The 24,664-nt window shown below is 45.2% G+C and overlaps 1 protein-coding gene across 1 annotated transcript in view; it reads right to left on the reverse strand.

Annotated features, from left to right (window-relative positions):
- slc49a4 (solute carrier family 49 member 4) overlaps window positions 1–24,664 on the reverse strand; it is a 74,456-nt gene that overhangs the window by 43,035 nt on the left and 6,757 nt on the right. The window contains exon 2 of the mRNA XM_068034846.1: window positions 6,451–6,544. Within this exon, the coding sequence (XP_067890947.1) occupies window positions 6,451–6,544 (94 nt within the window). The remainder of the gene's footprint in view (window positions 1–6,450; window positions 6,545–24,664) is intronic.

The raw sequence follows: 24,664 nt of genomic DNA on the forward strand, positions 1-24,664 counted from the left end.
GGCATTGAGAGCACTTTTAGGCCAACCATCATCAGGAAGATCGACCCCCTCGTCTAAATCAGGCGACACAATCACTGACCAATGCAACAAATGGACCGCTAGGTGGAGCACTACCTAGAACTGTACTCCAGGGAAAATGCTGTCAATGAGACCGCCCTCAATGCGCCCAGTCTCTGCCAGTCATGGATGAGCTGGATGGACAGCCAACAAAATCGGAACTCAGTGATGCCATTGATTCTCTAACCAGTGGAAAAGCCCCTGGGAAGGACGGTATTACCCCTGAAATAATCAAGAGTGCCAAGCCTGCTATACTCTCAGCATTCCATGAACTGCTTTGCCTGTGCTGGGATGAGGGAGCAGTACCACAGGACATGCGCGATGCCAATATAAGAACGAGGGTGACCGCGGTGACTGCAACGACTACCATGGAATCTCCTTGCTCAATATAGTGGGGAAAGTCTTCATTCGAGTCGCTTTAAACAGGCTCAAGAAACTGGCTGAGCGCGTCTACCCTGAGGCACTGTGTGGCTTTCGAGCAGAGAGATCCACCATTGACATGCTGTTCTCCCTTCGCCAGCTACAGGAGAAATGCTGCAAACAACAGATGCCCCTCTACGTTGCTTTCTCACCAAAGCCTTTGACCTCGTCAGCAGACGTGGTCTCTTCAGACTACTAACAAAGATCAGATGTCCACCAAAGCTACTAAGTATCATCACCTCATTCCGTGAGGATATGAAAGGCACAAGTCAGCATAGCTGTGCCTCATCAGACCCCTTTCCCATCCTGTGTGGCGTGAAACAGGGCTGTGTTCTCGCACCTACACTGTTTGGGATCATCTCCCTGCTGCTCACACATGCGTTCAAGTCTTCAGAAGAAGGAATTTTCCTCCACACAAGATCAGATGGCAGGTTGTTCAACCTTGCCCGTCTAAGAGCGAAGACCAAAATACGGAAGGTCCTCATCAGGGAACACCTCTTTGCTGACGACGCTGCATTAACATCTCACACTGAAGAGTGTCTGCAGAGTCTCATCGACAGGATTGCGGCTGCCTACAATGTATTTGGCATAACCATCATCCTCAAGAAAACGAACATCATGGGACAGGACATCAGAAATGCTCCATCCATCAATATCGGCGACCACGCTTTGAAAGTGGTTCAAGAGTTCACCTACCTAGGCTCAACTATCACCAGTAACCTGTCTCTCGATGCAGAAATCAACAAGCGCATGGGAAAGGCGTCCGCTGCTATGTCCAGACTAGCCAAGAGAGTGTGGGAAAATGGCGCACTGACACGGAACACAAAAGTTCGAGCATATCAAGCCTGTGTCCTCAGTACCTTGCTCTACAGCAGCGAGGCCTGGACGATGTATGTCAGCCAAGAATGACGTCTCAATTCATCCCATCTTCGCTGCCTCCGGAGAATACTTGGCATCAGGTGGCAGGACCGTATCTCCAACACAGAAGTCCTCGAGGCGGCCAACATCCCCAGCATATACACCCTACTAAGCCAGCTGCGCTTGAGATGGCTTGGCCATGTGAGCCGCATGGAAGATAGCAAGATCCCCAAGGACACATTGTACAGCAAGCGCATCACTGGTATCCGACCCACCGGCCGTCCATGTCTCCGCTTTAAAGACGTCTGCAAACACGACATGAAGTCCTGTGACATTGATCACAAGTTGTGGGAGTCAGTTGCCAGTGATCGCCAGAGCTGGCGGACAGCCATAAAGAGTGGCGAGTCGAAGAGACTTGGCTGTTGACAGGAAAAAAGACAGAAGCGCAAAGGGAGAGCCAACTGTGTAACAGCCCCAACAACCAATTTTATCTGCAGCGCCTCTGGAAATGTCTGTCACTCTAGAATTGACCTTTATAGCCACTCCAGGCGCTACCTCACAAACCACTGACCACCTCCAGGCACTTACCCATTGTCTCTTGAGACAAGGAGGCCAAAGAAGAAGTACCCCATTAATTTCCCGTGCTTTTTTTATTTAACTAATACTGATTTCCTTCAGTTCCTCCTTCTTATTAGACCTTTGGTTCCCTAACATTTCTGGGAGGTTATTTTTGTCCTCCTTTGTGAAGACAGAACCAAAGTATATGTTTAATTGTTTTGCCATTTCTTTGTTCCCCATTATAATTTCCCCCGTTTCTGACTGTAGGGGACCTATATTTTCCACTAATCTTTTTCTCTTCACACATTTATAGAAGCTTTACAGTCAGTTTTTATGTTCCCTACAAGTTTACTCTCATACTCTATTTTCTCCCGCTTAATCAACCTCTTTGTCCTCCTTTGCTGAATTCTGAACTGCTCCCAATCCTCAGACTTGCTGCTTTTCCTGGCAACTTTATATGCCTCCTCTTTGGATCTAATACTATCCCTAATTTCTTTTGTAAGCCACTGCTGAGCCACCTTTCTGGTTTTATTTTTGCACCAGACAGGAATGAATAATTGTTGTAATTCATGTACACATTCTTTCAATATTATCCATTGCCTATCCACCGACAACCCTTTTTAGTAAAGTTCACCAATCTATCATAGCCAACACGCGCCTCATACCTTTGTAGTTTCCTTTATTTAGATTCAGGACCCTAGTTTTGGATTCAACTACTTCGCTCCATCTTAATGAAGAATTCTATCATGTTCTGGTCCCTCCTCCCCAAGGGACCCCACACAACAAGATTGTTAATTAATTCTTTCTCATTGCACAATACCCAGTCTAAGATAGCCTGTTCTCCACTTGGTCCCTCAACGTATTGGTCTAAAAAGCCTTCACGTACACACTCCAGGAAATCCTCTTCCACAATATTATTGCTAATTTGGTTTGACCAAACTATATGTAGATTAAAGTCACCCATAATTACAGTTGTACCCTTATTGCATGCATCTCTAATTTCCTGTTTAATGCCATTCCTTACATCTCCACTCGTTTGGGGGCCTATAGACAACCCCCATCAACGTTTTCTGCCCTTTGGTGTATCTTAGCTCCACCCATACAGATTCCACATCATGATTTTCCGAGCCAATATCCTTCCTCGCTATTGCATTGATTTCCTCCTTTCCCTTTCTGCCTGTCCTTCCTAAATATTGAATACCCCTGGATGTTCAGTTCCCATCCTTGGTCACCTTGCAGCCATGTCTCCGTAATCGCTACTATATCATAACCGTTTATATCTATTTGCACTGTTAATTCATCTAATTTATTGCGAATGCTCTGCACATTAAGATACAATGCCTTTAGACTTGTCTTTTTAACATTGTTAGTCATCTTAGCTTTATTTTGCACTATGGCCCCATTTGTTTCTCGCCCTTGTTTTCTCTGCCTTCCACTTTTGCTTCTTACCTTTCTGTCTTCCATTCCTATCCTCGTTTCCCTCTCCTCTGTCTCCCTGCTCAGATTCCCATCCTCTGCCATTCTAGTTTAAACCCTCCCCGACAGCACTAGCAAACGCCCTCCGCCCCCCACCCCCCCTCCCCCCCGAGGAAATTAGTCCCAGTCCAGCCAGATGCAACCAGCAGAAACAGTCCCAATGTCCAGGAATCTGAATCCCTCCCCACTACACCATTTCTCCAGCCACGTATTCATCTGATATATCCTGCTATTTCTGCTCTTGCTAGCACGTGGCACTGGTAGTAATCCTGAGATTACTACCTTTGAGGTCCTACCTTTCAATTTTCGTCCTAACTCCCTATATTCAGCTTGTAGGACCTCAGCCATTTTTTAAACCTATGTCATTGGTACCATTATGCACCACAACAACTGGCTGCTCGCCCTCCCCCCTCAGAATGCCCTGCAGCTGCTCAGAGACATCTTTGACCCCAGCACCAGAGAGGCAACATACCATCCTGGAGCCTCTTTTGCAGTCGCAAAAACGCCTGTCTGTTCCCCTTACAATTGAATCCCCTATCACTTTTGCACTGCCACTCTTCTTCCTTCCCTCCTGTGCCGCAGAGCCAACCATGGTGCCATGAACTTGGCTCTTGCTGCTTTCCCCTGAGCCATCTCCCCCAACAATATCCAAAGTGGTATATCTGTTAGAGAGGGGGGATGGCTACAGGGGATTCCTGCACTATATGCCTTCCTCTACTTAGCCTGGTGGTCACCCATTCCCTTTCTGCCTTTGCTGCATTTGCCTGCGGTCTGACCACCTCGCTAAACGTGCAATCCACAACAATCTCAGCATCCCGGATGCTCCATAGTGAATCCACCCGCAGCTCCAGCTCCATAATGCGGGTAGCCAGTAGCTGCAGATGGATACACTTAATGCACACATTGTCATCAGGGCACTGGAAGTGTCCCTGATTTCCCACATAGCGCACAGGAGCATATCACGGGTGCGAGCTCTCCTGCCATGACTTACCTTCCGATTACTTAGTTACTCCCTTTAATTAAAAATACTAATTACGCTAGGGACCTTGTTCTACTTCAAACACTACCCACTACAATCTAAAGTCCTTAATAGATTACACTAATTTTAAAAAAAAAACACTCTTTACTAGTACTAACCTTATCATTTATACGGTAGGTTTTGAGGTTTTTTCAGAAAAAAAATAGAACTTTCCCCTTATATTTTAAACTATTTAAAGGCACTAACAGCTGTGACTTACCCAACCAATCAGCTTACAGATTTCCTGCAATGTCACTGTTAAGTCTTTTTTTCCTCTTTTGAATCTCAGTGTGCGCAGCTGCAGCTCGGAAAGTTTTTTGTTGATCTAACTAAAAGCCTTTTGGGCGCTTCTGGCCTCTTTAAATGGCGTCCCAGTGGGTGTTCTGCTGCAGTTATGAATTTCTTCTGTGAGCATATTCCACCACGCATCCACCTAGCATCTATCATCAAGTTTAAACCAGGAAATGGGTCAGGTCCAGAACAGCTGGAAGCTCTGTCCCAATCAATTCGTCACCAGAGGAAAGTCCAGACCATGATCAGAATATTTGAGGTCTCTTGGAATATACAGACCTGTTGCTGCTTTCTGCCCCCACCGCAACTGCCCACCCCCGCCACCACCTCATTACACCATTCACAACCCAACTTAACTTCATTTTAAAATTCGGTGAGCTTGAGGGGATTGCCATTACTGCTGTCCCATTTAACCTCTAAGATTTTTCTTTATAATGCAGTAATTCTCCAACCTGTTAAACATCTAAGGAACATTAGTACTGTGTTTAACAGATCTTATTGCCATTGCTTTCATATGCACTGCAGTCAGCACTTTCCTGTTTCTCCCCAGTGGTCCTTAAGGGAGGAAATGCAAGGTAGTTAACTTCAATCAAATATAAAAAAACTCTTAAGACATAGTACCAGCCTGGCTCATTAGACAGGTCAAAAATCAATTATATCTTGTTTTAAGATTACACAACCCTTTAAACGAATATAATTTAGTGCTTAAATCTTTAATAGTTATGGTCAAATCCAAGAACTGTCTAATATAATGTAGTTTTGTTTTACACTACAGATTTGCTCTCTATATATTGTATTATCAATTATCCCACAGATTAAACATTGACAGAAACTTCCAACCACACTCAAGTTGGGTGCAAGTAATAAAGGGATATTACTGATTTCCTTTAAAAATCAGGTGGAAATTTAATTCAATAGGTTTTGCAAAGGCAAACGGAGACTTTGGTTTTTAATGTACAAGTTTTGTCATTCTTTTTCGACTATGGGGAGTTATAATTATGTCTCAATATCCATTTACTTTAAATACGAACTCTCAGCACTCAGTCAAAACTTTGCCAGGTATACTGGATTTGTTGAAAAGTCAAATTTCAACCATTCCAGCAGTAATACAAAACCAAATTCTTATTCTGACAAACACCAAACCCTAGTCGATTCACCATCTTTTTAAAATTCTATGTATTTTCTATGTGATGTTATGCAATTTCCCTTAAAAAAAAAGTTTGAAGGCAGCTTGGTTTTGCACTCAACTTGCAATATTTCGATGTTGTTAACTCTGGTAAGGCATCCTGTAATGCATGCATCTGAATGGACATTGTACATCTACCTAGTGAACTGGAGTGCTCCAAGATGCTACGATACAATTCTTACTATAACCTTTCAGGGATTTCATTTTAGCACTAAATTATGTAAAATGCTCAGATTGCCTTCGAAATATTCTAGGTTTAAAAAAGTGTTCTAGATCCCATACTCTTCCCTCACATTAAGTTGTCAACTTAGGAAAGGATATCCAGATGAGATACAGAAGGGGTAATTCTGCACCTATTGTAGAGAGCTACAAGTGCAGAACCAGGGCTACAACGTAATGATCCTGTCTTGGAGCCATGCTTCCCAGCTAGAAATGCGGGTTTGCATCTGGTTACTCTGTAGAGAAAGTGTTGCACAGATTTTCCGTAAAGACATAGAACACACCATACTGACGAAGTGACCCACATTGCACAAGTAGCTAAGCCTTTCGCATTCAGTACCAATTCACCCAACCCAGCTATACCTACCATTTTTTGATTGATTGGTTATCTACGGGAATACACCTCAGTAAGCCGCCAGTCATCATCAGCAAGGCAGTGAGAACCATGGATAGTCGCAGGCCTGTGAAGAAAGTTGATTAAAAAAAACTGAATCTCACGACACAATACTTTACAAAAAAGTAGAATGGAGAGCACTTGTTTCGTGGGGATGGGAGGAAAGGTTGTCCAAACAAAAGAATCAGTTCTTTGTCAAGTCTCTCCTCCCACCCCACCCCCTCCCTCTCCATGGCGGGAGTGAGGAGAAAACTGCATGAACTTTGTACCTTCAAGGCCTGGGAGAAAAACAGAACAAACCCTGGGGAAAGTCTATAGCCACGCGCAGCTTATGAACTGCAGCTTGCAAATGACCTCCCCAGTAATATAGTGGCAGAGGACCAGTTTCCCACACATGTTGCACTGAGAAGCATTTTCATCTAGTATATCTATTCATAGCTGCCCAGAAAGGTCAAGATATAAATAATGTACTCCATAATGGAAAAGGGAAGGAAGTTCAACATTTTCCATCTTTATTATTGTATTAAAGTTAACTAAATCACTAGACGCTATTTGTATTTGGTGTCGATAAGAATCAGAAGTTTCTGCACAGGAGGAGGTCAATATGGCCTGAAGGGCAAGTACTAGATCTGTATCGGAGTTACTTGCTCAAGTTCAATTTTCCATCCCTTCCCCGTACCCTTTAATACTTTCTTTCTTCATTCATTCAATTCCTTCTTAAATGCAGTGATGGTCTCAGCTTAAACAATACGCATATTTATGAAGGGCCGTTAACGTAGCAAAACGTCTAAAAGACACTTCACGAGAAGTGAAAATGAACACTCAGCAGCATGGAAGCGGAACTGAAAGCAAGGTCAAAAGGTTCAGTTTTGAGGAAGATTTTTGAGTTAGGGAGAAAAGCAGCAAGTCATCAGGATTTAGAGTATTTTCAAGAGGATGAGGCCAAATGACTGAAGGCATCAAACTGTTATACTGCAGCAGTTCAAGAATAACACCCACCACATTCAAAATATCAGCCACGGCTCTGTGGGTCGCACTGCTGCCCCAAGTCAGAAGATTGTAGGTTCAATTCCCACTCCAGAGACTCAAACTCAAATATTAGACCAACACTCCAGTGCAGTATTGAGGAAGTGCTGCACTGTCAGAAATGCCATCTTTCGAATGAGATGTTAATTCGAGACTCCTCCTGCCCTCTCAGGTGCACACAAAAGATCCCATAGCACTATTTTGAAGAACAAGAGAATTCTTCCCAGTGACCTGGCCAAAGTCTGTTTATTTATCTCATTGCTGCTTGGACACAAGCTGGCTACTGCGTTTCTTCACATTACAACAGCAACTACATTTTAAGAGTGTTTCACTGGCTATAAAACACTTTGAGACGTTCTAAGGTTGTGAAAGGTGCTATACAAATGCAAGTTCTTTCTCAAGGCAACTGGGGATGGCAATAATCCACTGCACAAAAAAATTGGTTTCCCTCTTAACACTTCCCTAAATTTATGCCCTTCTTCACTGATCCATGGACGAGTATTTCAACTCCTCTTCAAATTTTGAATACTTCCATTAAATCTCTGTGCTTTTGTGAATACGCTAATTTTGAATTGCACTGTGGTTACATCCTCTTAATCCCATTATCCTAGTGAATCGGCACTGTAAGAATATTGATTAATAATCACCGAATCATCACATTTAGGCAGGGCTGATTATTACAAAACGAGGTTTGCAGAAGTCGAGAGTCAGGCGATCATTCTGTCATTACACGATTCAACACAAGATACACGCAAAGCTTAAAGAAATTCACATGGTGCCCCTAACGTCCCAATCCATCAGTTCCCATTTATTCTCTCACGTGATTTTTATGTTTCATTAAGTGTTATAAAACAGGAAAGGAAAGGCGGTTACATGGTTTCACAATTAGAAGTGGCCCTTTGGGGAAAAAAGACCAAGTATGTTCATTTGAAGGAAGTATGTCCTTCTCACTACATGAGCAGACCTATTGCAAACAACAGGACTACCCAGTATGCATGAATTTCAAGAAACAATGGCATTGAGTAAGGTTCCATTGTTGAAAATGAATAAAAACTGTTATTTTTTTGAAAACATAACCCTAATTTACAATGAATAAAAACAAACCCGAAAACACTCCCCAGCCACCCCCATTAAAAATTAAGCTCTGAAAGGAAGCTGGAAGAGCAGGAAATACAGTGGCACTGGAGGTATATAAAAACCCACAGCTCTTTTGGGCCTCCTTATCTCGAGAGACAATGGATACGCGCCTGGAGGTGGTCAGTGGTTTGTGAAGCAGCGCCTGGAGTGGCTATAAAGGCCAATTCTGGAGTAACAGGCTCTTCCACAGGTGCTGCAGAGAAATTTGTTTGTTGGGGCTGTTGCACAGTTGGCTCTCCCCTTGCGCCTCTGTCTTTTTTCCTGCCAACTACTAAGTCTCTTCGACTCGCCACAATTTAGCCCTGTCTTTATGGCTGCCCGCCAGCTCTGGCGAATGCTGGCAACTGACTCCCACGACTTGTGATCAATGTCACACGATTTCATGTCGCGTTTGCAGACGTCTTTATAACGGAGACATGGACGGCCGGTGGGTCTGATACCAGTGGCGAGCTCGCTGTACAATGTGTCTTTGGGGATCCTGCCATCTTCCATGCGGCTCACATGGCCAAGCCATCTCAAGCGCCGCTGACTCAGTAGTGTGTATAAGCTGGGGATGTTGGCCGCTTCAAGGACTTCTGTGTTGGAGATATAGTCCTGCCACCTGATGCCAAGTATTCTCCGAAGGCAGCGAAGATGGAATGAATTGAGACGTCGCTCTTGGCTGGCATACGTTGTCCAGGCCTCGCTGCCGTAGAGCAAGGTACTGAGGACACAGGCCTGATACACTCGGACTTTTGTGTTCCGTGTCAGTGCGCCATTTTCCCACACTCTCTTGGCCAGTCTGAACATAGCAGTGGAAGCCTTACCCATGCGCTTGTTGATTTCTGCATCTAGAGACAGGTTACTGGTGATAGTTGAGCCTAGGTAGGTGAACTCTTGAACCACTTCCAGAGCGTGGTCGCCAATATTGATGGATGGAGCATTTCTGACATCCTGCCCCATGATGTTCGTTTTCTTGAGGCTGATGGTTAGGCCAAATTCATTGCAGGCAGACGCAAACCTGTCGATGAGACTCTGCAGGCATTCTTCAGTGTGAGATGTTAAAGCAGCATAGTCAGCAAAGAGGAGTTCTCTGATGAGGACTTTCCGTACTTTGGACTTCGCTCTTAGACGGGCAAGGTTGAACAACCTGCCCCCTGATCTTGTGTGGAGGAAAATTCCTTCTTCAGAGGATTTGAACGCATGTGAAAGCAGCAGGGAGAAGAAAATCCCAAAAAGTGTGGGTGCGAGAACACAGCCCTGTTTCACACCACTCAGGATAGGAAAGGGCTCTGATGAGGAGCCACCATGTTGAATTGTGCCTTTCATATTGTCATGGAATGAGGTGATGATACTTAGTAGCTTTGGTGGACATCCGATCTTTTCTAGTAGTCTGAAGAGACCACGTCTGCTGACGAGGTCAAAGGCTTTGGTGAGATCAATGAAAGCAATGTAGAGGGGCATCTGCTGTTCACGGCATTTCTCCTGTATCTGACGAAGGGAGAACAGCATGTCAATAGTCGATCTCTCTGCACGAAAGCCACACTGTGCCTCAGGGTAGACGCGCTCGGCCAGCTTCTGGAGCCTGTTCAGAGCGACTCGAGCAAAGACTTTCCCCACTATGCTGAGCAGGGAGATTCCACGGTAGTTGTTGCAGTCACCGCGGTCACCTTTGTTTTTATAGAGGGTGATGATGTTGGCATCGCGCATGTCCTGGGGTACTGCTCCCTCGTCCCAGCACAGGCATAGCAGTTCATGTAGTGCTGAGAGTATAGCAGGCTTGGCACTCTTGATTATTTCAGGGGTAATGCTGTCCTTCCCAGGGGCTTTTCCGCTGGCTAGGGAATCAATGGCATCACTGAGTTCCGATTTGGTTGGCTGTATGTCCAGCTCATCCATGACTGGTAGAGGCTGGGCTGCATTGAGGGCAGTCTCAGTGACAGCATTCTCCCTGGAGTACAGTTCTAGGTAGTGCTCAACCCAGCGGTCCATCTGTTTGCGTTGGTCAGTGATTATGTCCCCCGATTTAGATTTGAGGGGGGTGATCTTCTTGATGGTTGGCCCAAGAGCTCTCTTCATGCCATCATACATTCCTCTGATGTTTCCGGTGTCTGAGGCCAGCTGAATATGACTGTATAGGTGTTGCCAGTAGTCGTTTGCGCAACGCCTAGCTGTTCTTTGTGCAGTACTTCTGGCTGCTTTAAGTGCTGCGGATGTTAAATCGCTGGGGGCTTTCTTGTAGTTCAAAAGTGCAATGCGCTTAGCGGCTATGACAGGTTCCAGCTCTTCATTATGAGATTGAAACCAGTCTGCATTTCTCTTCGCACTTTTGCCGTAGGTGGTCAAAGCTGACTCATAGATGGCGTCTCTGATGTGGGCCCACTTGGTCTCAGCATCCCCTGTGGGAGTGTTTTGAAGGGCTGTTACAAGTGAATTTAGACATTTTTGTAACAGCTGTGGGTGAGAAATTCTGCTCGTGTTGATGCGCGGGTGGCCCTTCTGCTTGGAATGATGCAACTTCTTTGGTCTGAGTCTAACCTTGCTGCACACCAGGGAGTGGTCGGTGTCGCAGTCCGCACTGTGGAAGCTGCGTGTGATTTGAACACTGTTTAAGGCGGCTCGCCTTAAACTACTACCATGGGACAGCTACTACCATGGGAATCGACACTATAGGCATGCAGCCTAAGAACCAGAAATGGAGCTGATTAAACTCATCAAGATCACTAATTTTACGAACAGAACCAGAATTCCATTGGCAAACAATGGTGATTCAAGTGATACCATTGACAGTCATGAGGCAACTTGCTTCAATGACAGCATCAGAGTCAAGTTTTGGGTGCAAGCCCCACTACAGAACTTGAGTGATCAATCCAGGCCAACACTACACATGCAGTATGGAGATTTGCAATCTTTCACATTGTCATGCAAATCCCCACCTGCCAACAATGAGGCATATTAATTTTGTCATATGAATATTGATTTTAAACGGTTACTGGAGAGAAAAAGGACTTGTTAATAAAAATCACCAGACACTTGGCTGGAAGGATATTTGCATACTAACAGACTGTGCTTGTGGAGACAAAGGACTATTCCCTGGTCCACTTAACCCACAACGGACTTTGATCACCAGACATTGAAGGTGTAAGAAGTGTATTCCAGACCCTGCTACGATGATACATTCCACAGAGCCAAGACTGGTTAAACCAGCTGGTCCCATGACTAACTGGCTGGTCCAGGTTTTTTTTTCAAATTAGCCACAGGACAGTTTGAATTCAGAAGGCAGCTTTGAACTGGAACCTGGAGCAAGGAAGCCTCTCTCTCTCGCTTTCTCCAAGCCATTGGACCCATGGAAGACACGTAAACCTTAGGAGAGAAAAGACTGTGACCTTGAAACAAGTTGAAGCGTGCACTCGGCCCCAACGAATTAAAAGTCTGACCGGCAACCAAAGACTTCACAGCAAACTCAAAGGGCAGTAAAATAGAAACCCATCTATTGCCTCAAACCTTCCCCTTTATTCTTTTCTACTTTTCTGTCTCTATCTACATGTGCATTTATCGTGTATGCATGCTAGCGTGGTGACATCACATATTCGTAGCAGGTAACCAGATTAGAGTTTAAGATTAATAAACTTCTAGCTTCCTTGTTTAAAATCTAAGAAAACCTGTCTGAATTGATTTCTTTGCCTTACCATTGGTAAGCGGTGAACAAGTATTCACTGAGGGGAAGTTAAAAACATGGTGTTTTTAGAATTCAACTCTGTTACGGTTAAACTAGGCAAAGGTTGAGAGGGTACCCCCAGACTCGTTCTCACCGTAACAAAATGATGTAAAACTAAGAGCCTGCCTAGGACCTCCTCATGATTAAACAGGTTGTCACCACTGCCGACGTAACAATACTTAAATACTAATTCAGGAGCAGAAATATGAGAATACCATCACCTCCAAGTTCCGCATCAAACTTGGACATATACTACCAGTCCTTGACCACCGTGGTTCAAGATCCTAGAATTCCCTACTTAGAATACCATCACCACAAAGACTCCAGTGGTTCAACAAGCTTAACAAAACTGACTGAATTTTTCAAAGAGATGACTAAAGTAATGAACGGGGGAATGTACATTATTGATATGTACTTTCATAAGGCATTTGATGAAGTCCCTCATAAGCCACTGCTTGCTAAAGTTGAAGTTCATGCAACTGAGATCTGGTTAGGAAAATGGCTGAGTGGTACTAGCTAGAGTAGGGACATTGTCAAGTCAGCCATGGCTCGGTGGGTAGTACTCTTGCCTGAGTCAGAAGGTTGTGGTTCAAGTCCCACGTTAATTGTACATCAATTGTGTTTAATTATATGCAGGTGGAAAGTGTTAACTTGGGTCTTACTTGAGCACATATAGAGAGCCACATACTGATACTTGTGGAAGGTTTGAGTAAGAAGTTAAATGTTTGTAATCTTTATTCTGTAAATAAATGCAAGACTGGCTCCAGTTTCATCATTCAACAACTGGCTTTCTGGATTATAACATTCCACTCCTGGATTTGAGCACAAAAATCTAGGTTGACACTTCAAGTGCAGCACTGAGGGACTACTGCAGTGTCAGAGGTGCCATCTATTGGAGGAGACATTAAATCAAGGCCCTGTCTGTCCTTTCAGGTGGATGTAAAAGATCCCATGGCACTATTTTGAACAGCAGGGGAATTAACCCCAGTCTCCAGGACGATGTTTATCCCTCAATCAACATTACAAAAACAGATAACCTGGTCATTATCACATTGCTGTTTGTAGACGTTCGCTGTGTGCAAATTGGCTGCCACATTTCCTGCATTACGCCAAGTGACTACACCTCAAAACTTCTTCACTGACTGTAAAGCACTTTGGGATGTCTAGTGGTCATGAAACGTGGTATAGAAATGCAAGTTTTTTAAATTATTGGGCAGGTATTCTTAATTGACAGATGTAACCAGTAGTGCCCCACAAGGATAGTCTCAGAGCCTCAACTATTCACCATATTTATTCATGTCTTAGATGATGGGATAGAAAGCCAAATATTCAAATTTGCTGATGACACAAAGGTGGTTGTATTGTAAGCAGTATTGCCAGAAACATAAAATTACAATGAGGTATTAATAGGTTAAGTGAAAGGGCAAAACTGTGGCAAATGGATTTCAACATAAGCAAATGTGAGGTCGCCCACTTTGGGCCAAAAAAGGCAAGAATAGGGCACTTTCTAAATGGTGAAAAGCTAGAAACAGTAGAGGTCCAAAGAAACTTGGGAGTCCAGGTACATCGATCATTAAAATGTCATGAACAGGTACAGAAAATAATCAAAAAAGCTAATGGAATGCTGGCCTTAATATTTAGAAGACTAGATTACAAGTGGGCAGATAATTCTTCAGCTATACAAAGCCCTGGTTCAACTATACCTGGAGTACTATGAGCAATTCTCAACACCACACCTTAGGAAGCATATAATGGCTTTGGAGGGAGTGCAGCATAGATTTACTAGAATACTCAGATTCCAAGGGTTAAATTACAAGGAAAGATCACACAAACTAGGGTTGCATTCCCGGGAATTTATAAGGTTAAGGCTGATTCAGCTGAAGTTTTCAAAGATCAAGGTGAACAGATACAGCGGATAAAGAGAAATTATTTCCACTGGTTGGGGACCTTGGTCTAAAAAAAAGAGCCAGACCTTTCAGGAGTTCTCTCTCCTCATAATTACACTATCATCCTGGTGACTACATGCCCTCTGTCTTGAATTGGCATTCTACAATGGGACACCCCAAATAAAGTATATTAATGTACACTGTGACACAAATACCTCAGAAGCTTCAACAACAACCACTGATACTGGAAAGTCACAATATGCTTTATAAAACGTGAAGGTTCAAAGTCACTTCTTTCAACATCATGTCTAATAGGACACACTTTTTCCATGATTACAACCATTAACTTGGCATCAAACTGTCAACACACATGAGGCTGCAGCCAAGAACTTGCATTTATACAACACCTCTAATGTAGAAAATGTCCCAAGGCACTTTACAAGAAATTGGCCTTCAGCGGAAATCAAAGAACTAGGCGGCACAGTGGCGCAGTGGTTAGCACCGCAGCCTCACAGCTCCAGGGACCCGGGTTCGATTCCGGGTACTGCCTGTGTGGAGTTTGCAAGTTCTCCCTGTGTCTGCGTGGGTTTTCTCCGGGTGCTCCGGTTTCCTCCCACAAGCCAAAAGACTTGCAGGTTGATAGGTAAATTGGCCATTATAAATTGTCACTAGTATAGGTAGGTGGTAGGGGAATATAGGGACAGGTGGGGATGTTTGGTAGGAATATGGGATTAGTGTAGGATTAGTATAAATGGGTGGTTGATGTTCGGCACAGACTCGGTGGGCCGAAGGGCCTGTTTCAGTGCTGTATCTCTAATCTAATCTAGGAGAGATTACCGAGAGTATGGTTTTGAAAAGACTTTTAGTCAGGGCAGTAGTGTAAAGAGAGAGGTAGCAAAGAAACAGTTCCAAAGATTAGGGCCCAAACACAAGGTTCTGTCACTGATAATTGTGCAAATAGGAGAAGGGACTGGAAGAGGATACATAGCAAACCAGAGTTGGAGAGCTGAAGGCATGGAATGGGATATAGGATGAGAAGGACGATGCTCTGAAAGTAGTAAATGATAAGGATTCGAAATTTAACATAGGATGCAATGGGATCCAGTGGAGATCAGCAACGATGATGGACAAGTTAAGACTTTTGGATAAGATGGAGTTTATGAAGGCTTTTGGGCCATACTCCTGATAAGAAAAGACACACGACAGAGGTAGCCTTGGTTCACTAGCTGTTGGCCAGCTGTAATGGCTCACAATTATCATTCACAACCATTATTCAAGAAGGGTAGCAGGGATAAACCAGGTAATTATAGGCCTGTGAGTCTAGTGTCAGTGCTAGCGAAATTATTGGAAAAAATTCTGAGAGACAGGATTAATCTCCACTTGGAGAGGCAGGGATTAATCAGGGATAGTCAGCATAGCTTTGTCAGGGGGAGATCATGTCTAACAAATTTGATTGAATTTTTCAAGGAAGTGACTAGTTGTGTAGATGAGGGTAAAGCAGTTGATGTAGTCATGTAATCATGGGGACTTCAATCTGCATATAGACTGGATAAACCTAATCAGCACTACTGCTGTGGAGGACGAGTTTCTGGACTGTGTTAGGGATGGTTTTTTAGAACAGTATTTTGAGGAACCAACTACAGAACAGGCTATTTTACATCTAGTATAGCGTAATGAGAATGGGCTAATTTATAAACTTATTGCAAAAGAACTTTTAGGGATAAGCGAACATAATACGATAGAATTTTACATCATGTTTGAAAGTGAGGCAATTCAATCTGAAACCAGGGTGTTAAATTTCAACAAAGGAAATTATAAAGGTATGAGGGGCAAATTGGCTGAGGTGGATTGGAAAAATACATGAAAAGCTATGAAAAGAGCATAGGCAATGGATAGTCTTTAAAGAAATATTACATAGTTTACAGCAACTATACATTCCTTTGCGGCACAAAACCCTCAAAAGTAAAGGCAGTCAACCGTGGCTAACAAAGGAAGTTAAGGATTGTATAAGATTAAAAGAAAAGGCCGATAAAGTTGCCAGAAATAGTAGCAAACCTGAGGATTGGAAGGATTTTAGACTACAGCAAAGGAGGGAAAAGAAACTGAAAAAGGGAAAATCGAATATGAATCGAAGTTAGCAAAAAACATAAAGACCGACTATAAAAGCTTATATAGGTACGTAAAAAGGAAATTTTTGGCTGACAAATGTGGGTCCATTACAGGCAGAGTCAGGAGAATATATAATGGGGAATAGAGAAATGGCAGAGAAGCTAAATGATTACTTTGTGTTTGTCTTCAATGAGGAAGATACAAGAAATCTCCCAGAATTAGAGATCCAAGGGATTAGGAAGAATGAAGAATTGAAGGAAATTAGTATTAGTAAGAAGGTTGTATTGGAGAAATTAATGGGGCTGAAGGTTGTTAAGTCCCCAGGACCTGATATTCTACATCCCAGAGTGTTGAAAGAGGTAGCTATGGAGATAGTAGATGCATTGATCATCTTCCAAAATTCTATGGATTCTGGAGCTGTTTCTGCAGATTGGAAGGTAGCAAATGTCATCCTTCTTTTGGGCCTCCTTATCTCGAGAGACAATGGATACGCGCCTGGAGGAGGTCAGTGGTTTGTGAAGCAGCGCCTGGAGTGGCTATAAAGGCCAATTCTGGAGTGACAGGCTCTTCCACAGGTGCTGCAGAGAAATTTGTTTGTTGGGGCTGTTGCACAGTTGGCTCTCCCCTTGCGCCTCTGTCTTTTTTCCTGCCAACTACTAAGTCTCTTCGACTCGCCACAATTTAGCCCTGTCTTTATGGCTGCCCGCCAGCTCTGGCGAATGCTGGCAACTGACTCCCACGACTTGTGATCAATGTCACACGATTTCATGTCACGTTTGCAGACGTCTTTATAACGGAGACATGGACGGCCGGTGGGTCTGATACCAGTGGCGAGCTCGCTGTACAATGTGTCTTTGGGGATCCTGCCATCTTCCATGCGGCTCACATGGCCAAGCCATCTCAAGCGCCGCTGACTCAGTAGTGTGTATAAGCTGGGGGTGTTGGCCGCTTCAAGGACTTCTGTGTTGGAGATATAGTCCTGCCACCTGATGCCAAGTATTCTCCGAAGGCAGCGAAGATGGAATGAATTGAGACGTCGCTCTTGGCTGGCATACGTTGTCCAGGCCTCGCTGCCGTAGAGCAAGGTACTGAGGACACAGGCCTGATACACTCGGACTTTTGTGTTCCGTGTCAGTGCGCCATTTTCCCACACTCTCTTGGCCAGTCTGGACATAGCAGTGGAAGCCTTACCCATGCGCTTGTTGATTTCTGCATCTAGAGACAGGTTACTGGTGATAGTTGAGCCTAGGTAGGTGAACTCTTGAACCACTTCCAGAGCGTGGTCGCCAATATTGATGGATGGAGCATTTCTGACATCCTGCCCCATGATGTTCGTTTTCTTGAGGCTGATGGTTAGGCCAAATTCATTGCAGGCAGACGCAAACCTGTCGATGAGACTCTGCAGGCATTCTTCAGTGTGAGATGTTAAAGCAGCATCGTCAGCAAAGAGGAGTTCTCTGATGAGGACTTTCCGTACTTTGGACTTCGCTCTTAGACGGGCAAGGTTGAACAACCTGCCCCCTGATCTTGTGTGGAGGAAAATTCCTTCTTCAGAGGATTTGAACGCATGTGAAAGCAGCAGGGAGAAGAAAATCCCAAAAAGTGTGGGTGCGAGAACACAGCCCTGTTTCACACCACTCAGGATAGGAAAGGGCTCTGATGAGGAGCCACCATGTTGAATTGTGCCTTTCATATTGTCATGGAATGAGGTGATGATACTAAGTAGCTTTGGTGGACATCCGATCTTTTCTAGTAGTCTGAAGAGACCACGTCTGCTGACGAGGTCAAAGGCTTTGGTGAGATCAATGAAAGTTGAAAATGTCATCCACTACTTAAGAAAGTACGGAGAGAGAAAACAGGGAATTACAGACCTGTTAGCCTTACATCAGTCATTGGGAAAATGCTAGAATCTATTCTAAAGGATGTGATAACAATGATCTGATTGGGCATTTATGAATGGGAAATTATGTTTGATGAACCTGTTAAGAGTTTTTTTTAAGGATGTTACTGACAGAATTGATGAAGGGGAGTTCGTAGATGTGGTATACTTGGATTTTCAGAAGGTTTTTGATAAAGTCCCCCACAGCAGGCTGGTTAGCAAAATTAAAACACATGGGAGGGGAGGTAATATACTGGCATGGATTAAGGATCGGTTAACAGGCAGAAAGCAGAGAATAGAAATAAACGGGTCATTCTCTCGTTGGCAGGCTGTGACTAGTGGGGTGCCGCAGGGATCACTGCTTGGGCACCAGCTGTTCACAATACAGATCAATGATTTGGATGTGGGGACCAAATGTAGTATTTCCAAGTTCACGGATCACACAAACTAAATGGGAATGTGTGTCGTGAGGAAGATGCAAAGTGGCTGCAAGGGGATTTGGACAGACTTAGTGAGTGGGCAAGAACGTGGCAGATGGAATATGAAGTGGAAAAATGTGAGGTTGTCCACTTTGGTCAGAGGAACAGATGTGCACAGCATTTCTTTAATGGTAAGAGATTTGAAAGTGTAGACGTACAAAGGGACCTGGTGTCCTTGTCAATAAGTCGCTGAAAGCTAACCTGCAGGTGCAGCAAGCAATTAATGGTATGTTAGCCTTTATCACAAGAGGACCTGAGTACAGGTGTAGCGAAGCCTTGCTTCAATTGTACAGAACCTTGGATAGACCACACCTGCAGTTTTGGTCCCCTCACATTAGGAAGGATATTATTGCCATAGAGAGAGTGCAACAAAGGTTCACCAGACTTGTTCCTGGGATGGCAGGACCGTGCTATGAAGAGAGATTGGGAAAATTGGACCTGTATTCTCTAGAGATTTGAAGAATGAGAGGGGATCTCTTTGAAACCTACAAAATACTGAAAGGGATAGACAGGGTAGATGCAGTTAAGATGTTTCCCCTTGCTGGGGAGTCTAGATCCAGGAGAAACAATTTCAAAATAAGGGGGAAGTCTTAGGACAGAGAGGAGGAGAAATTTCTTTACTCAGAGGGTTCTGAATCATTAGAATTCTCTACCCCAGAGGGATGTGGAAACTCAGTCATTGAGTATGTTTAAAGCAGAAAATGACAGATTTCTAAATACAAATGACATAAGGGGATATGAGGATAGTGTGGGAAAAAGCAATCAAGTGGATGATCAGCCATGATCATATTGAATGACAGGACAGGCTCGATGGGCTGAATGGCCTAATCCTGCTCCTATTAATCATGCTAAAGTTACAATACTCATCGTGGAGACATTTTCTTTTAAGGTTTAGCATTACTTTGAAATGGGCCACAAGATATTAGTCAAGTCAGACCTTTTGTGTTGTCTGATGGTTAAAACAATGTGCGGATATATTGTGAAACACAATCTGCTTAAAATGCTCATCCTGATGGCCACCTTTGTCTGTGGCTGCATCAAGCTAGATGTAGACCCCTGGTACGCAAACACCAGGTGTCACTACATGCTGAGGTTATCTGTACCCGGTGTTGCAAAGGATGGGTCGGGCCACGTACCATGGAACGCTCCATTCAGTTGGACCATTCCACACCACCTGTCCCTCGTGGAAATGTATGCGCAGAAAAACACCATTGACCACAAGTCCATCATGCAGTGGTCCACACGTAACTACCGCAAGGCCCTGTGGGAAAAGGAGATGGTGGATCCTGTCAGATAGTTGCCCGAGCAGACTGTCAAACTCATTTGGCAGAATGCCTCATCGCCAGAACATTCAAACAAGCACTAAGATGTAGATGGGCGAGTGGTGAAAAGGGCCGTCCCCATCAGATCCTTCCTGCACTTCCTGCGTGTCACAGCTACCCTCGAGGCAGCTGTGGTAGGGAAGAACCCGTCGTCCACCTCCTTCTGGAATGTGCCTTTGCAAAGCAGGTCTGGAAAGAGATGTAGTGTTTTTTGTCGAGGTTCATCCCGAGAGGCTCTGTTACACAGGACTCTGTGTTCTATGGGCTGTTCCCAGGGATGCACACCGAGATAAACGTCAACTGCTGCTGGAGGACCATCAACTCGGTGAAAGATGCACTTTAGTCTGACCGAAACTCGCTGGTCTTCCAGTGCAAAGAGTTATCCACAACCGAGTGTTGCAGCCTGGCACATTTCAAGGTCGAGGACTACGTGCACAGGGACTCACTGAAGCTTGGGGCAGTCAACGCAAAGGCTCAATGGGGAAAGACCACTGTGTAAGGTCCTCCTGCCATAGTATACCAAGGGGCTGGAAACTGTGTAAAACCCCTTGGGCTTTATGCGCCAGAGAATGTTTTTGGTACGTAATGCAAATGCACATTGTAAATATAACCTGTATTGGAAAAGTACTTGAGCTTGCAGCTTCCTCTTTGCAGATTGCTCCTTTTGAAAATTATGCTCAGATTTGGGCAAAACCAAAACAGTCAGCAAAAATAGCAGTTTTGCAGTTTTGATCCATCTTCCCCAAGTTTCCTGATGTGTTAGTGTCCCCTCCCACACCCCCTTCCCCCCACCGGCATCCACCTACACCTGAACAGAGGCCCTAACAACCCCACTGCCTTGTGGGCGTCTCAGGAGAGACCAAGGCTAAGGGAGTAAACCCAAACAGAAAATCCGGAGCGGAACCCCAAAGACGGTCATGTGTCACCTTTGGCATGATTCCGGCAGTTCCTGCAGCCATTCCGGTGCCAAAACGTGCTCTGTACTCCTTTGGACCCCACCAGGAAGGCAGAGAGGGGGGTTTTGACGCCTGGGCAACTCACAACCTCCATACATCCACCCAGGCCTGCGCCATGGAGAGGTCACTCCATAGTCTCCTCACAGCGACCAAAACAACAAGGAAGGCAGCAGTTGCGGGCTATAAGTCCAGCTCAACTGGCGTAGAGATTGGGCGCAATGGGTTGCCTTTGTCAATGGGAGAGGTCATCGCATCACACTGGACAGCTACCACCTGCCTTAAACCGGGCAGCCCCCGGTCAGTAAGGTTCTGTCCCGCCACAGTCCACCTGCTTCAATGGGTGCTTGGAGCTCAGGGTCATTGCCCAACAAGTGGACTGTAACACCGCACCAAACAGCACGACAAAAAAAGGAAAGAAGGTACCAGCCCTTCGTTTTGCAAGCTGGAGCGTCAGAACTATGTGTCCTGGCCTGTCGGAAGACCTTACACAAATCAACGATTCTCGGATGTCCACCATCATTAACAACGAGCTCAGTAGACTCAATGTGGACATTGCAGCACTTCAGGAGACACGCCTCCCTACGAGCGGTTCTCTAAGACAGCAGACCACACCTCCTTCTGGCAGGGTAGGGATCATGAAGAACCAAGACTGCATGGAGTGGGCTTCGCCATCAGAAATTCTTTGCTCAGCATGATAGAGCCACCCTCAAATGGCTCGGAATGCATACTGTCGATCCGATTGTTCACCACCTCTGGTCCAGTGCACCTACTCAGCATCTATGCTCCAACACTCTGCTCCCCATCTGAAGCTAAAGACCAGTTCTACGAGGAACTCCATAATATCATTAGTAGCATCCCCAATACCAAACACCTATCCTGCTGGGGGACTTTAACGCCAGGGTTGGGGCCGACCATGACACATGGCCCTCCTGCCTTGGGTGCTATGGCATTGGAAGGATGAATGAGAATGGACAGAGACTGCTTGAGTTGTGTACCCATCATAACCTCTGCATCACCAACTCGTTCTTTCATACTAAACCCTGTCACCAGGTTTCTTGGAGACACCCAAGATCACGTTGTTGGCACCAGCTGGACCTCATCATCACAAGGCGAGCCTCTTTAAACAGCGTTCAAATCACACGCAGCTTCCACAGTGCGGACTGTGACACTGACCACTCCCTGATGTGCAGCAAGGTTAGACTCAAACCAAAGAAGCTGTATCGCTCCAAGCAGAAAGGCCGCCCGCGCAACAACACTAACAGAATTTCTCATCCACAGCTGTTACATAAATTTCTAAATTCACTTGAAAAAGCCCTTCAAAACACTCCTACAGGGGACGCAGCGACCAAGTGGGCCCACATCAGAGACGCCACCTATGACTCAGCAATGACCACCTATTGCAAACGTGTGAAGCGGAATGCAGAATGGTTTCAATCTCACTTTGAAGAGCTGGAACCTGTCATAGCCGCTAAGTGCATTGCACTGCTGAACTACAAGAAAGCCCCCAGCGAGTTAACATCCGTAGCAATTAAAGCAGCCAGAAGCACTGCACAAATGACTACTGGCAACACCTATGCAGTCATATTCAGCTGGCCTCTGACACCGGAAACATCAGAGGAATGTATGATGGCATTAAGAGCGCTTTTGGGCCAACCATCAAGAAGATCGCCCCCCTCAATTCTAAATCAGGGGACATAATCACTGACCAACGCAAGCAAATGGTCCACTGGGTTGAGCACTACCTGGAACTGTACTCCCGGGAAAATGTTGTCACTGAAACCGCCATCAATGCAGCCCAGTCTTTGCCAGTCATGGATGAGCTGGATGTACAGACATCAAAATCGGAACTCAGTGATGCCACTGATTCTCTAGCAAGCGGAAAAGCCCCTGGTAAGGACGGCATTATCCCTGAAATAATCAAGAGTGCTAAGCCTGCTATATTTTCAGCACTCTACGAACTGCTTTGCCTGTGCTGGGATGAGGGAGCAGTACCACAGGACATGCGCGATGCCAATATCATCACCCTCTTTCCGAGCAAGGGTGACCGCGGTGACTGCAACAACTACCGTGGAATCTCCCTGCTCAGCATAGTGGGGAAAGTCTTCATTCGAGTCGCTTTAAACAGGCTCCAGAAGCTGGCTGAGCGTGTCTACCCTGAGGCACTGCGTGGCTTTTGAGCAGAGAGATCCACCACTGACATGCTGTTCTCCCTTTGCCAGCTACAGGAGAAATGCCGTGAACAACAGATGCTTCTCTACGTTGCTTTCATTGAACTCAGCAAAGCCTTTGACCTCGTCAGCAGACGTGGTCTCTTCAGACTACTAGCAAAGATCGGATGTCCACCAAAGCTACTAAGTATCATCACCTCATTCCATGACAACATGAAAGGCACAATTCAACATAGCGGCGCCTCATCAGACCCCTTTCCTATCCTGAGTGACGAGAAACAGGGCTGTGTTCTCGCACCTATTCTGTTTGGGATCTTCTTCTCCCTGCTGCTCACACATGCGTTCAAGTCTTCAGAAGAAGGAATTTTCCTCCACACAAGATCAGGTGGCAGGTTGTTCAACCTTGCCCGTCTCAGAGCGAAGACCAAAGTACGGAAGGTCCTCATCAGGGAACTCCTCTTTGCTGACGATGCTGCATTAACATCCCACATGGAAGAGTGTCTGCAGAGACTCATCGACAGGATTGCGGTTGCCTGCAACGAATTTGGCCTAACCATCAGCCTCAAGAAAATGAACATCATGGGACAGGACATCAGAAATGCTCCATCCATCAATACCGGCGACCACGCTCTGGAAGTGGTTCAAGAGTTCACCTACCTAGGCTCAACTATCACCAGTAATCTGTCTCTCGATGTCGAAATCAACAAGCACATGGGAAAGGCTTCCACTGCTATGTCCTGACTGGCCAAGAGAGAGTGTGGGAAAATGGCACACTGACACAGAACACAAAAGTCCGAGTTTATCAAGCCTGTGTACTCAGTACCTTGCTCTATGGCAGCGAGGCCTGGACAACGTATGTCAGCCAAGAGCAACGTCTCAATTCATTCCATCTTCGCTACCTCCGGAGAATCCTTGGCATCAGGTGGCAGGACCATATTTCCAACACAGAAGTCCTCGAGGCGGCCAACATCAGTTCCGAAGAGTCACTGACCCGAAACGTTAACTCTGCTTCTCTTTCCACAGATGCTGCCAGACCTGCTGAGTGAATCCAGCATTTCTTGTTTTTGTCCCCAGCATATACACCCTACTGAGCCAGCTGCGCTTGAGATGGCTTGGCCGTGTGAGCCGCATGGAAGATGGCAGGATCCCCAAGAACACATTGTACAACGAGCTCGTCACTGGTATCAGACCAACCAGCTGTCCATGTCTCCACTTTAAAGATGTCTGCAAACGCGACATGAAGTCCTGTGACATTGATCACAAGTCGTGGGAGTCAGTTGCCAGCGATCGCCAGAGCTGGCGGGCAGCCATAAAGGCGGTGCTAAAGTGTGGCGGGTTGAAAAGACTTAGCAGTTGGCAGGAAAAAAAGACAGAAGCGCAAGTGGAGAACCAACTGTCTAACAGCCCCGACAACCAATTTTATCTGTAGCACCTTTGGAAGAGTCTGTCACTCTAGAATTGGCCTTTATAGCCACTCCAGGCGCTGCTTCACAATCCACTGACCACCTCCAGGCGCTTACCCATTGTC

This window comes from Heterodontus francisci, chromosome 7, assembly GCF_036365525.1.
Source record: "Heterodontus francisci isolate sHetFra1 chromosome 7, sHetFra1.hap1, whole genome shotgun sequence".
In the NCBI taxonomy this organism is placed as follows: Eukaryota; Metazoa; Chordata; class Chondrichthyes; order Heterodontiformes; family Heterodontidae; genus Heterodontus; species Heterodontus francisci.